This window comes from Macrosteles quadrilineatus, unplaced genomic scaffold (assembly GCF_028750875.1).
Source record: "Macrosteles quadrilineatus isolate MER2022 unplaced genomic scaffold, UCM_ALF_1.0 Scaffold_2__2_contigs__length_208266976, whole genome shotgun sequence".
NCBI classification, from domain to species: Eukaryota; Metazoa; Arthropoda; class Insecta; order Hemiptera; family Cicadellidae; genus Macrosteles; species Macrosteles quadrilineatus.
In genome coordinates, this window is record NW_026542595.1 from 77,341,267 (window position 1) to 77,356,911 (window position 15,645).

General features: G+C 33.6%; 3 protein-coding genes across 3 annotated transcripts in view; 2 read left to right on the forward strand and 1 right to left on the reverse strand.

Moving 5' to 3' along the window:
- The first annotated feature begins 239 nt into the window (after positions 1-239).
- Positions 240-2,291, forward strand: LOC128984451 (uncharacterized protein K02A2.6-like). Its single transcript, XM_054403772.1, has one exon. It carries the CDS (start codon positions 240-242, stop codon positions 2,289-2,291), a length of 2,052 nt encoding a protein of 683 aa, XP_054259747.1.
- A 6,326-nt stretch (positions 2,292-8,617) lies between these two features.
- On the reverse strand, positions 8,618-11,401 carry LOC128984452 (uncharacterized). Its single transcript, XM_054403773.1, has 2 exons — positions 11,210-11,401; positions 8,618-9,079 (listed from the first exon to the last, which is right to left on the reverse strand). The coding sequence occupies exons 1-2, from the start codon at positions 11,399-11,401 to the stop codon at positions 8,618-8,620; spliced, it is 654 nt and encodes a 217-aa protein (XP_054259748.1).
- Positions 11,320-15,645, forward strand: part of LOC128985608 (helicostatins) — a 279,539-nt gene continuing 275,213 nt past the window's right edge. Inside the window, exon 1 of the mRNA XM_054405248.1 lies at positions 11,320-11,393. The gene's annotated coding sequence lies outside the window, so the exon portion shown is untranslated. The remainder of the gene's footprint in view (positions 11,394-15,645) is intronic.

The window sequence follows — 15,645 nt, forward strand, 5'->3', positions numbered from 1 at the left end:
TATAAACATGTTTCATTCTATTTGTTGTATTAAGTATGTTCTTTTAGTCATATGATTTATTTGTGTTTAAATATCTTTTGTTGACAGATGTTTTTTGAAAACATGTTTTGGTAAACATTGGTTTAGTTGGAAATAGAGTTTGTTGAAACAAGATGTGTGTTTAATATTCTTGTATTAGAAATAGAACATGGTGGCAGCGGTGGGATTTTTATCGAACTGAAAGTCTAAAACCACGCATAATGTCAAGTAAGGGCAGAAAAAAACAAAATACTCGGAGGCACAGGTATGAGGATAACGGTGAGGACGACGCCCAAAGTGAACTCAACTACGTTTCAGAAAGGGACTCTAGAAAGACTAAAGATGAGTCACGAGGTTTTGCATTGGGACATACGAACCGAGAAAATGATGCAGCTATGTATACTCCTACTCCAATGGTCAATATCACGTTACCAACTCCAGAAACGTTCTCTTTTACTCCGAATGAGTGGCATTCCTGGAGGAATCGCTTTCAAAGGTACAGACGGGGTTGCGGTCTGGATAGCACTTCCGACACTCGGCAAATCGATGTACTTTTGTTTGTAATGGGTAGTAGAAGTGAAGATATTTTCGATTCGTTTTCACCAAAACCTAATACTTATGACGAGGCTCTTAGGGCCTTTGATGAATACTTTGTGCCAAGACGGAATATAATTTATGAAAGATCAAAATTTTTGAGACACAAGCAAGGGAGTGATCCATCTGAAAAATTTATAACAGATTTGCATGGCCTTGCGAAAACGTGTGCATGGGGTGAACTAAATGATGAGATGATGCTTCTCGTCCTCATTATTGGTATGCAAGATGAGGGTCTGAGTGATAGATTCCAGCTGGAATCTCAATTGACTCTGGAGAAAGCAATTAATACCTTGCGCCAACATGAGGAGCTAGAACGCCAAAAACGTGAACTTGCCAATACTAATGTTTTTTTGGTAAATAAAACGTCAGTTCAAAACGGTAGACCGAATCGGACAGAAGGAGTTTGTGACCAGAAATACATCGAGGATGCAGAAAATACAAAGAAGTGCAGGAAATGTGGTTATGATTGGCACGGATCACTGGCCGAATGTCCTGCTAGGAAAGCCAAATGTGACAAATGTTCCGAGATTGGACATTTTTTTCGATGCTGTCCCTACCGCGAAAAGTGGATGAGAAAAAACAAAAACGTTGTTAAAGAAATCGAACAGCAAGTTTCAGACTGTGGAGATCTACAGGTTCCTGAGATTTTCATCGGGAATATAGAAAACAATGACAGAGCCTGGGCCCAGGAGGTAAAAGCAAGCTGTGGAAACCAAGTGTTAGGGCTTATAAAATTTAAACTTGACACAGCCGCTGATGTAACCATGATTCCAGTAGGAGTTCTTGGCGATTTTATTAAGACTCTGCCTCTAGGAAAGTGCAAATCCCCTGTGTACAGTGCAAAGAAGAAAGAACGAATCAATATTTTGGGAACTTTAAGGCTGAAGCTTGAACATAAGGGTGTATCAATTTATGATCATGCTTATATTTCTGAGGAGATCACTGTTCCACTTCTTAGCAGACGTTCCTGTGAAGAGCTGAACCTGGTGAAGAGGATCTTTTCTGTAGATTCATCAGATATTGACTGGGTTACTAAGTACCCTAATTTATTTCAAGGATTGGGAAATATGAAAGGAGAGTACAAGATAGAAATGAAGGAGAATGCAGTTCCTTATGCTATATCTACCCCCAGGGTTGTACCAATACCTTTAAAAAGCAAGGTGAAAGAGCAGTTAGAGAATATGCTTGAAAAAGGAGTGATTGTCCCAGTTGAACACGCGACTGATTGGTGCGCACCAATGGTAGTTTGCGCAAAAAAGAGAGGTGGGGTTACGATCTGCGTGGACCTATCCAAACTCAACAACAGTGTGAAACGTCGGTTTTATCCCATTCCAAAGATGGAACTTTCATTGTCCCAGATCGCGGGAGCCAAGTACTTCAGCAAGATCGATGCGGATTCCGGGTTCTGGCAACTGAACCTTGCAGAGGAGTCTCAAGATTACACAACATTTATCACCCCTTTCGGGAGGTATAAATTCTGTAAGGTACCTTTTGGAATTACATCTGCTCATGAAGAGTTTCAGCGCCGTATGTCAAAAGCTTTAGAAGGGGCAAAGAACTGTTTAGTGCACATTGATGACTGTTTGATATGGGGAAGAACGAAAGAGGAACACGACGAGTGTCTTAGAGCCGTTCTAGAGAGAGTGCAAGCTAATGGAATCGCTTTGAATAAGTAGAAGTCTGAGTTCTGCAAGAAGACTGTGACATTTTTGGGGTTTGTGCTGTCTAAGGAAGGAATCAAGCCTGATCCAAGCAAGGTACAAGCAGTTGTGGACTTACCAGCCCCAAGTAATGCTAATGAAGTCCAGAGATTCATGGGCATGATCACTTTTCTGGCTAAATTTATTCCGAACTGCAGTGAGGTTATAGAGCCAATTACGAGCTTGTTAAAGACTAAAAAAGATTTCTTTTGGGGACCAACTCAGGAAAAAGCTTTTGTCACAGTGAAACAGATTTTATCATCAGAGCCATGTTTAACTGTTTACGATCCGGAAAAGCCCTCGATTCTTTCTTGTGATGCTTCAAAAAAAGGTCTTGGAGCGGTTTTACTACAAGTTGAAGGAGAAAACAAGAAACCTGTGGCATATATATCTCGGACTCTAATGCCTGTTGAAGAAAACTACAGTAACATTGAGAGAGAAGCGCTTGCGTGCACTTGGGCAAGTGACCGTTTAAAATGTTTCCTGATGGGTAAAATGTACACAATTGAGAGCGACCACAAACCGCTTGTCTCAATTTTCAAAAGACAAAATTTGGAAGAGCTCTCACCGAGGCTACAGCGATTCCGAATGCGTATGATGAGATACGATTATCGCATGACCTGGACCCCAAGAAAAGACCTTGCCATAGCAGATCTGCTATCGAGATGTCCTATTCCGGCTAATGAAGATGGCGAATTGACAGAAGAAGTGGAAGCCTTCGTCCATGAAATCAGTATGATTAGAATAAACACTACAGACGAAAATGTGACAAAAGTACTTCACTCACAAATGAGGGATCCAATATGTGCACAACTCAAGCTAAACATTTTAGACGAATGGCCTGGAAAATCAAGTTTACCTAATGAGATTCAAGAATACTTTAACGTGAAAGACGAGTTAAGTTGTATTGATGGGTTATTGCTTCGAGGAACTCGGATGATAATACCTCATGAACTACGAGCGGAAATGCTTGAGAGGCTTCACAGTGGGCACTTGGGAATCACAAAAACAAGGAAACGTGCTTTGGAAACCATGTGGTGGCCTGGAATTTCTCAAGAAATAGAAAGAAAAATAAGAGACAATCTTCCATATACTTTGGTTGGAAATCCTGTTGAAAATAAAGACTTTTTTGAGAGGGAGAATAAGTACCAGTCGAAGTATAAGATGCAATTTGATAAACGACATGGAACGAGGGGTTTAAGTGAATTAGAAGAGGGAAGCATGGTATGGATCACAGATCTACGTAGACATGGTAAAGTAGTCAGGAAATTAAACGAACCACGTTCCTACCTTGTGGACATTGACAAGAAAACCATTCGACGAAACCAGAAGTTCTTAGTTCCTGCGCCATACTACGGAGAAGATTGCATTCTTTCAAACTGTTCATCTACGGCCTTTAATTGTCCATCTAACTCACGTGATCGTCCAGACGCTGGCACAGTTACCCATTACGGAAGGTCCATCAAGATACCGAGGCGGTACCGAGCTTCATGAAGATGTAGACATCTTGAGGCGGGATGTTGTATTAAGTATGTTCTTTTAGTCATATGATTTATTTGTGTTTAAATATCTTTTGTTGACAGATGTTTTTTGAAAACATGTTTTGGTAAACATTGGTTTAGTTGGAAATAGAGTTTGTTGAAACAAGATGTGTGTTTAATATTCTTGTATTAGAAATAGAACACTATTAATATCTGCCTATCCCTGATTTATTTTCTTTGCCAAATTGTGCTAAACTGTAGGTCTCTTAGTTGTTATTAGGTTTTTGAGCTATTAATTAACAGTAGTGTCTAAAGAAAATGTTGGCCTTAGTCACTAACAAGACTACAAGATCGCGCCACTGATCCTACACTCATCTGCACTCATATTTGGGTTAAAATACGCACATAGTGGCGTCCCCATCTTAAATAATTTATATAATTGATATCCCTGATTTATTTTCCTTCCTTAATTGTTTAACAATTAAATGTGTTAATTTAAGAAATCTAAATCATTTCTTTATTAGCATCGTACGTGTCAAATTACCTGAAAGTACACAAAATAACACTTGTAATCAACCTTAAAATTAAGAATACAATGGAAACTCCATGTACAGTATCGAAACTTAAATTTATTTAATTAATTAAAATACAAAATTGAAGGTAAAAGAAAATGAGGGGTTCACAATAAAGTTTACAATGAGTGGGGAATGAATTTAATAATGAAAGCTTTAGGCTAAGCCTATTAGGCTACAATAGTTCTAAAGGTTCAGGTGTTATAATTTATTGCATGGATCTTTATCTCAGGTGGGGTGATCAAGCGGCATTTGAATTTAATCTTGTGATTTTATATAGCCTAATTAAAATTTTGTTTTGAAATATAAAATAGGTTCAAATTATTTTCTGATTGATTGAATTAATGACTTGATTAGTGTTTCTTGACTTTTAAATTCTGGTACAATGTTCAAAAGTTAGGCCTAAAATGTTTTAATGGCTTCCAAGGATAGAAAATGTCTACTGGAGTGACCTCACCAAAAATTGATGTCTTCTTCACGGTAAATTTCTTGATGTAGTAATTATTAATGTTCTTAACAAGGATGGTTCTTCTTTAATCGAATTTCAATAATTTAGGTTCAAATATGGGCATTTTTTTTATAAACTTTGATATTAAAATATGTAGTATCCAATTTACATCTTCATACTAGCTCAGCTCTCTTGGAAGTAATGAATGTTTAAAGCATTGTTGCCTTCACACATGTCAATGCTGACTTAATTACAGAGAATTGTAGGCCACTGTTCACACATATATTATAACAATTTTCATTTGCTATAGAGCTATATTATAATTTTGAAAAGTTATTTAAATAAAATTATATTGAATTTGAAGCAATTTTGTTACAAAAATTATAGGCTATTATATATTTACTTGAAATTAGGTTATTTGAAAATTTTCTATATTATATTGTTTCGAATCAATTACCCATTGGTCTGTTTGGTCATATATTATACAAGGTTTGATAAATTGACATATTGATATAAAGAAAACATATGGTGATAGTTAAAATTATCTATGAAAAATATAAGTGGAAATATTGAATTGTTACACACTTATTAATAACACTTGCAATAATATATTTACACTTATATGGTTGACTCGCAAAACGGTAAATATATCAGACCCGAAGGCGAATGTTGTTATCCAATATGTTATTACAAGTGCTATTAGACGTATTTTCTATACTTTCACGTTAAGAAATCTATTGGCTTTTTGTTAATTCATCATGTATTCACTATGTATTTATTTGTTCCAACTACGTACAATATTTACATACTCTGCGTATGTGGCAGTTTTTATAGAAGATAAAATCGACTAGACAGATGAAATATACAATCAATATATATGTGTAAATCTAACATGAATACCAGCAATAGTAATACAATGTAAGTAGGTAAAATCATCAAGTCTTATATAAGCTTACCTGCAAACCAAAGTAAAGACCTCTTAAACATTCATGTACTTGTAAACAAGTAGGTAAAAAGCTTGGTCTACATCGGTAAATCCGTTTTCCCTAGAGTCGCAACTCAATCGCAATTGCACGAAATTAGCGTTTAACTTCTTTATTTTATTTCAAAGGGACAAAGGTTAATTTTAAGTAGGCCCCACTTAAAGGGTTCATAATTATGCAGAGAAACTTGAAGTAGAGTCACCGGAAGTATGATTCTAAGTTTTGCCATGAACCATTTATTTAAAAAGGCGCTCCGCATAGAAACAGATATAAATTGAAAGAATATATGTTCGGATTTCCCAAAATAAATATACAATAAACAAACGTTTCATTATTCCTAGCAATGCAAAAACAGATACCTATATTTCTTAAATTATACAATTATAATTCAAAACCAATGTTAGGGTGTTTAAGTGATATTGAAATTTCCTTTTCTTTCAAAAGTACTGAAAATTATTTATAAGTTATTCATGGTGCTTCTTTTATTAAATTGCTGGTACCTGCAACACTATGGTGTGTAAATGCCCACAAACTACCGTAAAAGAAGTGCAATTTAATATATTGTAAAATAAACCTAAGCTAAACGGATGATTATGTACGCAGTGCATAACATGAATAAATATTTTTTTATGTTGGTGAAGACTTTAAGCTCTGATCTTAAATTGGCTATGAAAACTGTCCTTCGAGGATAGGTGGGTTGACTCAATTTGTGATGAGAACAGATTAGGTTTCTTCGAAATAAAAAAACTTAAAGAAAGAAAACAAAAGGTCGCACCAACTCAACCACCAATATTTAAGAGCTAATTCTATTGATCTAGATTACTACATGTAGGCTTATCGTAATAAAACAAATATAATATGTATTATGCAACCTTTTGGTTGTCTTACATTTTATACAGATACAATCTAAGTTTGGTGTAAAACTAGAAACAATTAAAAAAAATTTGTTAGATTAATCAATAAAATAGTTTTTATAAAGTGCTATAGAAATAAATATCGTTATTATAAATAGAATATTTTAATAATTTAACTCATTTATATAAAATCAGAGTATTTCATTAAGGTTTTAGTTTCTAATTACAACCAACTTACACTACACATAACAACAACCAACACATAACTCCATCTTAGCTTAATCAATTCACATGTAATACGAAGTGACATGAGACATGCTGTATAATTTGCAGTGACACTGTGTATCCATGTTAGGGTTATTTTGATGGGAGAATTGTATTTGTATTCTAATGATGTAATATTTTTATACAGAGGTTTTTTATACCAATATTTAATGTAAAACCACACAATAAATAATTAATTGTAAGTAGAAACATTTTTTATCATTAATGCAATTTCTGTCTTCGTTAGGTATTCAACAAAATGTTTTCCGTGTTTATAAATCAAGAACAAAATAGTAAAATCTACTATTCTGATCAGAATGAATTGAATGAAGATCAAATTTAAATAAATTACAATAAAAAAGTTAAATTGATTTTATAATTTCAATTGTGTGGCAATTGTTAGAACTTAAAAAATGCCAAAGGTCCGATAGTGCAGAGTATGTTAACAATGCTTACAAGAAATATGTATATTAAAAACACTCCAATCTTGGAAGATATTTTCCATGGCCTTTCCAGCCAGTAAACCGATTATGATATTTCAGGTAATAACAAAGACCAATAAAACGTGATTTAGGTTTTTCATATTTAAAAGAAAATATGTTTATATTTTTTATCATATTTAGAAACTGTTATACCTCTTGAATACCTTATAAAATGTATTTGTTGTAAAGCTTTCAAAGACGTAACGAATATTTGCTAAACTATTGTAAAACATTATATGAATCACACGTTGACCGGCCTACGCATGCCCTTCTTGGGCTACTTTCATACTCAAAGGGAAACATTCGTCCATAAAACTGTGCATATGTTTTTTAAATTGTATAAAATAAAACTATAAGACTGTAAGTGCCAAATAACTCTACAAACATGTTTTTCTTTTGCTAGTTTAAGCATTTCAAAGTCGAAATTCATTTTATGGTAGACAATAAATCGACAAGTACCTTTTACATATCAAAATTGAGATATTTACGTTTACGTTTGTTTCCACATTTATTTCCACATAATGTATACAGAAAGAAACATACTTTTTAATACAAAATATACTCACAATTACAAAATATAAACTAAGGCTAAGAATAAGAAAGAACATTTATGTATTAATTAATTTGATGATTTTATGAAATACAGCAGACATAGGTAGGTGCTGCCTGTGCGTCTGCTGGGTTGCTATTTAATAATTATCAGTAGGTTACCAAATCATAATGGAATTGTTGTAAAAAAAATAAATTATTGGAATGACTGCTGCTTAAAAAGTAATTAGTTTAGGGAAAGAGATTTATAAATGCGTTCAAATAGAATTATAAACTAGAATAAATACAGTTATGATCAGGTGGGGAGCTAGACCTGATCTGATTTTACGGATGTGATAAACGGACGTGAATTCCGAAGCTCTACACCAGGCGATTCTCTCAGTCCAACCTTGATATGAGTGTCTGAGTTGGCTTTTAAATTTTGTTCGTGGTTTTGAGATTACGGAATCTAATCTACATAATGAAAAAGACGTTTTGCAGAAATTATCGGAAGTGTACAATCTTACAAACTGTTGTGGGACACTTTTCAAGTTTTGTATTTACACTTGAAAAAACTTCAAAAAAACAACTTTTTAAATCTAACTGTGACATTCTCCAAAGAAGGAAAGCAACGCACTGAGCTCAGATCGGGCGCAGAGAACGGGTCGTGTAAACACATCGCTCCGTCGATCAGGTGACAGGGCGGTCGGGACCAGGGGACAGGGCGGTCGGGACCAGGTGACAGGGCGGTCGGGACCAGGTGACAGGGCGGTCGGGACCAGGGGACAGGGCGGTCGGGACCAGGGGACAGGGCGGTCGGGACCAGGGGACAGGGCGGTCGGGACCAGGTGACAGGGCGGTCGGGACCAGGTGACAGGGCGGTCGGGACCAGGGGACAGGGCGGTCGGGACCAGGTGACAGGGCGGTCGGGACCAGGGGACAGGGCGGTCGGGACCAGGTGACAGGGCGGTCGGGACCAGGGGACAGGGCGGTCGGGACCAGGGGACAGGGCGGTCGGGACCAGGTGACAGGGCGGTCGGGACCAGGTGACAGGGCGGTCGGGACCAGGAACGGGAAAAGGTGTCCGGAAACGGGCCGTGTAAACCAGGCTTTAAGCAAACTTAGCGGGTTGAGTAGTTTATGAGAGGGAGGCTATAATTCACATTATCATCCGTGTCACCTGACGGAGACGCGTCACTAGAAACGCAGTAGGGCTGTCTCGATCTCCTGAATGGCTTGGCCCTCTCTCCGCTTCAGTTGCAGCACTTGTCGCTCATATCCACTTTCTTAAAAATAAATCAAGCGTAGAACAATTTCGGGATTAAATATTTATTTAAATCTCATCCATAAGATCTCTATAGCATCTACATAAAAAAAATGATTCCCTTTTTTATGGTATTCCATAACTCGAGAACGAGTGCACTGAATTGGATGACTCTTTTTTTTTTTGTTCTACCAGGACGTGATTGAGCGATGCGAACGAGCTCATCTTGAAAATGAACGAGCATTTGACATAAAACAACATTAGGACAGTACAACGTCTGTCGAGCCAGCTAGTATTTTAATATAAACAACAATCAAATTCAGCCTTAATCATTGAGTCTTATATACTTCAAAACTAGTTAGTTGTTATTCCTCAACAATATTCAAAACACACAATTCTTAATAACAGTTTCTGAAACTTGAGTGTTTTGGATTAAATCTTGTAATTCTAATTATATCATCTTCACAGTTCTCATTTATCTGTTTGTTTCTCTGTAGACCCTTTGGATTATGATAATAATACATAGCACAATTTTATTGATATTTATTGTTGGTGGGTCGCGAAAAATCCAAGATTTAGGTGGGCCGCTGGACCGAAAAGTTTGGAAACCACTGTTCTAACCCAAGATGTATGGATTAAAAGTAAACTTTTACTCCATACATCTTGGTTCTAACCTCAGAAAACAAATACCAGGAAACCAAGCCATGCTCAGTGGCGTTAAATTTGTTCAGATAGTTAAAACAGACACATTAAAGCTGGTAAATGAGTAGATATAATGCTCGCTTAGTGATCAGAAGTTTCCTGGTTCGATTCTTAGAGAAGTCCAAATATTCTTAATGGTTCTAACTGGACCCAGCTGTACCTGATCATTGGGCTTTTAAATAAATGATTCTTACTAAAGAGCCAACTGATCTTAGTCAGTAACAAATCTTGTCATATCATTCATTCAAGAATCGTCGTTCACCCATCTTCGCCTTAAATTACCCGCCATTTTGTTTCAGTGTTGCTAAAGTGATTCAGGAATAGAATCAATAATAACATTAACACAATTAATCTCAATTATTCATCTCGAAGACTAAATGTAACATATTTTATCAAAACTAAGTTAAATTGCTTTGTAAAACAGCATATTTTACAAATAAATAATGTCATTGGAAAACCATTGTTATTAAAAATACAATTTACCTTACAAAGCTGATTCTTAATGAACAAAATCGCATTCGTTTTGTAAAAGGTAATACATATCAATGGAAATTGTTTGCTACATGAATCTCATTAATCTTTACCATGTAGCCCATAGTCATCTGATCAAGTTGGTTTATTTGAATTCAGTTATTTTTTGTATCAAAACCGATACAACAAGGTAGCGAAACTGACCTTTTCCTTTGTAGCTCAGTTTCGAAACAATAGCTTTACGACTGCTATGGTTCATCAATTTTAACAATTGATTATTTATTATTTTGCGTTAAAGCAAACACTTTCCTGTGAAGAGATTTTCCCACGAAAAATTGCTTTTACAAATTGAATAAAGAAGAAGAATGCAAAGTTCTTTACTGTGGCAATTTTTGTACACATTTAGGTACCAAATGGGGTACCTGTAAATAAAGAAACTTCATTACCTTGGATATATTGGCCGTCTGATAGCTTATTAAAACAATGTACTCAACATGCAACATTTAATTCTGAAAGTAATATAAATATAACAAAAATTCAAACAATGTCAACACTGAAAGATAACATTTATTGAAATAAAAAAAAAGGTAATAAGTAAAAAGCGCTATCCACAAAGGGAAATTTATTAAAAATATACGGACACTTATATACAATTGACAAATCAATTAAAAATCAACCCACTAAGATTTGTTTTTCAAAACACCCTATTTTCATCAAATGACCTCAGCTGGACGTCGATGTAATTTTTACAAACATTGTCTGTTTTAGAATATAGTATTTCGTATAAATGTGACCATATATTTAAATCACCGAATCTCTCGTGCAGTTAACTAATCAAGCCCTGCCTCGCATTGGTGAGAGGTCTGAGGAGTATAGTCTGTAGGTTGTAGGTTGGAGCGGAGGTGGTGGCGCGGGTATATAGAGGTGGTGGGCGACGCGCGCGTCCCTAGTGCGTCCCCACAGTGCCACCAGAACACGTCGTCTGCATCCAGACGTCGCATACGCTCGTACTCGCACATACACATACAGGTACACATCGTCAACGAATATGGCGAATGAGGCTAACTTTCCTACAGTTTCGAATATTAAAGTCTCTCTTGCTCAATTTGTTAATCAAATTACGAAAGCTGTCGCAATGGCCTAAAAATCAACTTTTAATTTTTATTGGATGTATTTTTAATGACTTGAGTACATTTGCCTGTGGGAAACATAATCCGTGCTAAATGGTACTCTGGAAGAGTTATTTGGAATTTATTTAAATGTAACTACTTCGTAGAAATTTGCATACTTTTGGCCTCTTTCAAAAAATGTTATGAATAAAAAATTATATGTGACGTTGCATTTATACCACCAGAATTGGTACTACTAACCGAATTATTTCACTATTCAGGAGACTTTGTACAATATACACAATTATAAACTTATGCCAAACATGCGTGGGACTTACAATTTGGTAATCTTTTTAAATTGTAGAAATATTTAAACAGCAAAATACAAAGTTGTCTATAAAAAAAATATAAATATATACAATGGTCACCTTATTATAAATAAAATAATACAATTGAATTAAACGTTTATACAGTATCTACACGTACCCGCGGTCTATGGAAACTTTAGTAAAACGAAGAAAACCGCTTTATTGCCATTGTCCGTAAAATACCAATCAATGCAAATGATGATTAAAAACAATACTTATCACAATTTATCAATACTTTACCAATACAATAATGTTTTTTATTTACATTTGTCTACGACAAAAATTATTTTTTACAGACCGAATTAAATATATTTTAGGGAATACAACAACAAAAATGTCTTTATTGCCGTCAAATTAAAGACGTTTTCAACACTATCAGACGGTAGGTCTTTAAAGTAAGCTATAATTTTTCTTAAAGAAAGTAATTTGAACTATAATTAGTGAGAAAAAACCAAAACACCATCCGATGAGAAAAAGTTCAAATTAATAATTTTGTTATTTGTGTATATTGTTCGATAATAATATTGTAGAATCATATGTAATAATCGTATAATAATATTCGAATATTAAAAATGTATGCTTGATTTAGTTTTCTTTTAGTATAATACACAAAGATACATCTTACAAAGATATTTTAGTAAAAGAGTATTTTCAATCTCAGTTAGGTCTAAAGGTTTGTATGTTATATATTATTTTAATGCTTTTCAAAAGTAAATCTCTTGTCATTTTCTACTAAATATTCCTTAAATATAATATATATTGTTTTGAATATTGTTCACATGTAGTGCTACTCTAATTAATATTAATAAAAATAGTACCCTTTTTTAAATATTTATAATTTCGACTCTTAGGTCATGGCCACAGTCACACTGCATTAGTTATTATAAATATAAAAATGTACTACGGTTTATTATATATACAGTATATTTAATCACATCTCTTTTGATAAAATAATACTAAATACTACTACTTTGATAAAATAATATTTTTTTTATTAATACTTTATAAATACATGGATAGGTATTTATAGATACCTATAACAATATACTTTTGGTTTTTTTATGAATCTTCTAATTAAATGATCAAACAAAACTCTTTAGGGCAAACTAAAATTTCTAATTAAGGCTGTCAAAGACAAAAGCGTTTTTATTTAGGAATTTATATTTGTTATATTTTTAAAACATTAATTTATATCCAGGCAATCTATCTAATTATCTAATCTATCTAGTTCTGGATATAGCTTGTAATACTCCGTCTTTAGGAATGAAGGCAAAAACATAATTAGGTAATAATATATGAATGTGTACAAATTTTAATAGCGAAACTATACTCTAAACGCTTTTTACATACAAGAACATTTTAATGGTGTTACTTTTTTTTACTTTCAAAACGTTACAAATACAAACGTCCGTTATACAAAGTATACATTTTTAAAATCATCTACCTGATAAACAATCTTTGACTACTTTAAATAGGTTGACTCCTTTAAGCCAATACTTTCTACATTGCAAATAGATTAAAAATTTACCCAAAGCGATTGATAATGCGCATTACAAGAGTACTTCCATAATATTTAAATATTTTTGTAATCTCGTGTAACTACAAACATAATAAAAAATATAAAAATTAAAAAGGAACGAATTAACTGAAAACGTATTAACGCTGTCAATGGCATTCACATTCACATTAGATAAATTAGGATTTACTCTAGTTCAAACGTATATTTGCTTTTAGACGTCCCATTTTATTAACAATTTGTTACAAATACCATTTGCAATCTTCTATATACAAGAATTTGACTCAAAACATAGTTCAAATATAAATTTTTCAATATCCCTGTTGCAAGAAACCTGCAGACTAAGCGAATTTCCATTTGTGGCATTGTATTTCTTTTAATACCTTTCCTTTCATATGTCAGATTTATTTCATATTTAAAACATTAATTTTAAAGGGCAGTTACATAGGTGTGCCGCTACAAGGAAGAAAAAGTTTTTTATTTTCATAAATGTTCATGGAATAGCATAAAATACATTTTCCAAATTTCCTAATCAATTTCGACATGCCAATATTGTCTTTAACATTTGTAAAGAGGTTTAAAATAATAGATTTATTTTCTAAATTTCAAATATGACAATAATTTGCGACTTGGTGAAAAGGTGAGCTTTGGATGCGGAAAAGTATTCCCTCGTTTAGTGGTAAAATCCTGTAAATGATAAGATGACTAGCAAACCGTTTTAGCTAAAAAAAATACATTCTAAGCCCTTGTCCATTAAGTTTTAAATTTAGTTAGTGGGTAAACGTTGTTCGAATAAACATTCTAATTATTTATTAGTATGTATTGATGGATGAAATAGGTATTGAAAAATTCCTATACAACCGAATCGGCTGTTGAAGAATACTACCTTATTGGACCAAATTTATGCTTTAAAATCTAGTAATCATATTATATATTATCTTTGAAGTATATGATATGAAGAAACTCACAAACCTATTGAAGTTAGCGTAAATATTATTTTTGGGATGTAAATAATAAACTCATCGTTGTTTATTTCTAGTCGCGTGTCTATACAACCGAATCGGCTGTTGAAGAATACTACCTTATTGGGCCAAATTTATGCTTTAAAATCTAGTATTCATATTATATTATTATTGAAGTATAAAACAGCACATTGATAATTTGAGTCATTTTACAAGAATTATAATAACCAAGAAAACCTTTAGACACGCGACTACAAATAAACAATGATGAATTTATTATTTACATCCTAAAAATAATCTTTACGTTATACTTCAATATGCTTGTGAGCTTATTATGCTAACTGGATTTCATTTTAACATTATTGCCAAATAATCATTGACAAACTACAGAAAATCATCATAGACAAATAAAGTAGTGTATATAAAAAGGGTTTAAAAGTAGCAGCTTGAAGCACGTCATGTCATCAAATATTATCATTACGTCCATTGGATTAATCCACCATCACAAAAACTGTGACAAAAAATAATGCGTAATTTTTATACAAACTTAATAACTTGGTAGTGGTTTCAATTTATTTTACGGGTCTCATATTTATACGACGCATATTTATTTACCCGTCAAATTGAAGTAAATAGCTTTTTACATATTTGGAACGATAAGTTATGATGAGTTATTTCAATATTTAATTTAAAGGATTTGCCACAAACACTCAAACGCTTTGCCCGTAGAATGTTGCCCACATCACCACATCTTAATTGTCTGTTTACTTCACCTTCTGTAGTTTGCACATAGAGAAACCGCCAAAGGGAAGATTACTTATTTAGTTTATCTCTAAATGTCGTCAAATAAGGCTGGGCTTTGTAGCTTTGGGAACAACAAAACTGTAATAAAAATGTTAGGAAAACGCTTCCTTATACTTTTGGCACTAGGAATAATTTAGAAAGTATTTTGTAAAATATTAGAAATGTTTATCCTAAAAACATTATATTTTAAAATAATACGTTTATCTATGCACTTTAAAACTAAAATATCAACTATTTTTTGATATTTACTTATCTTATGGAGAATGACCAATCTCTAATCACCAAAACATAAACGCAAATCCAGCGAAGACAGTCATTTGAAGAATTTAATCAATTGCTAAAGCAGAAGCCTCTGAAATGCGGAGTCAATTTAAAGCCATTTGAAACGTTATTATTTTTGTCTTATCGCCTTACTTTCTTTGTAAATGAACGGTGAAAATATCTTTACAAAGTTCAAGAGCTAGAATGAGGTTGAATATATGCAACGTTTAAAAGAATGTCAGTAAAGGAACAAATAAGACG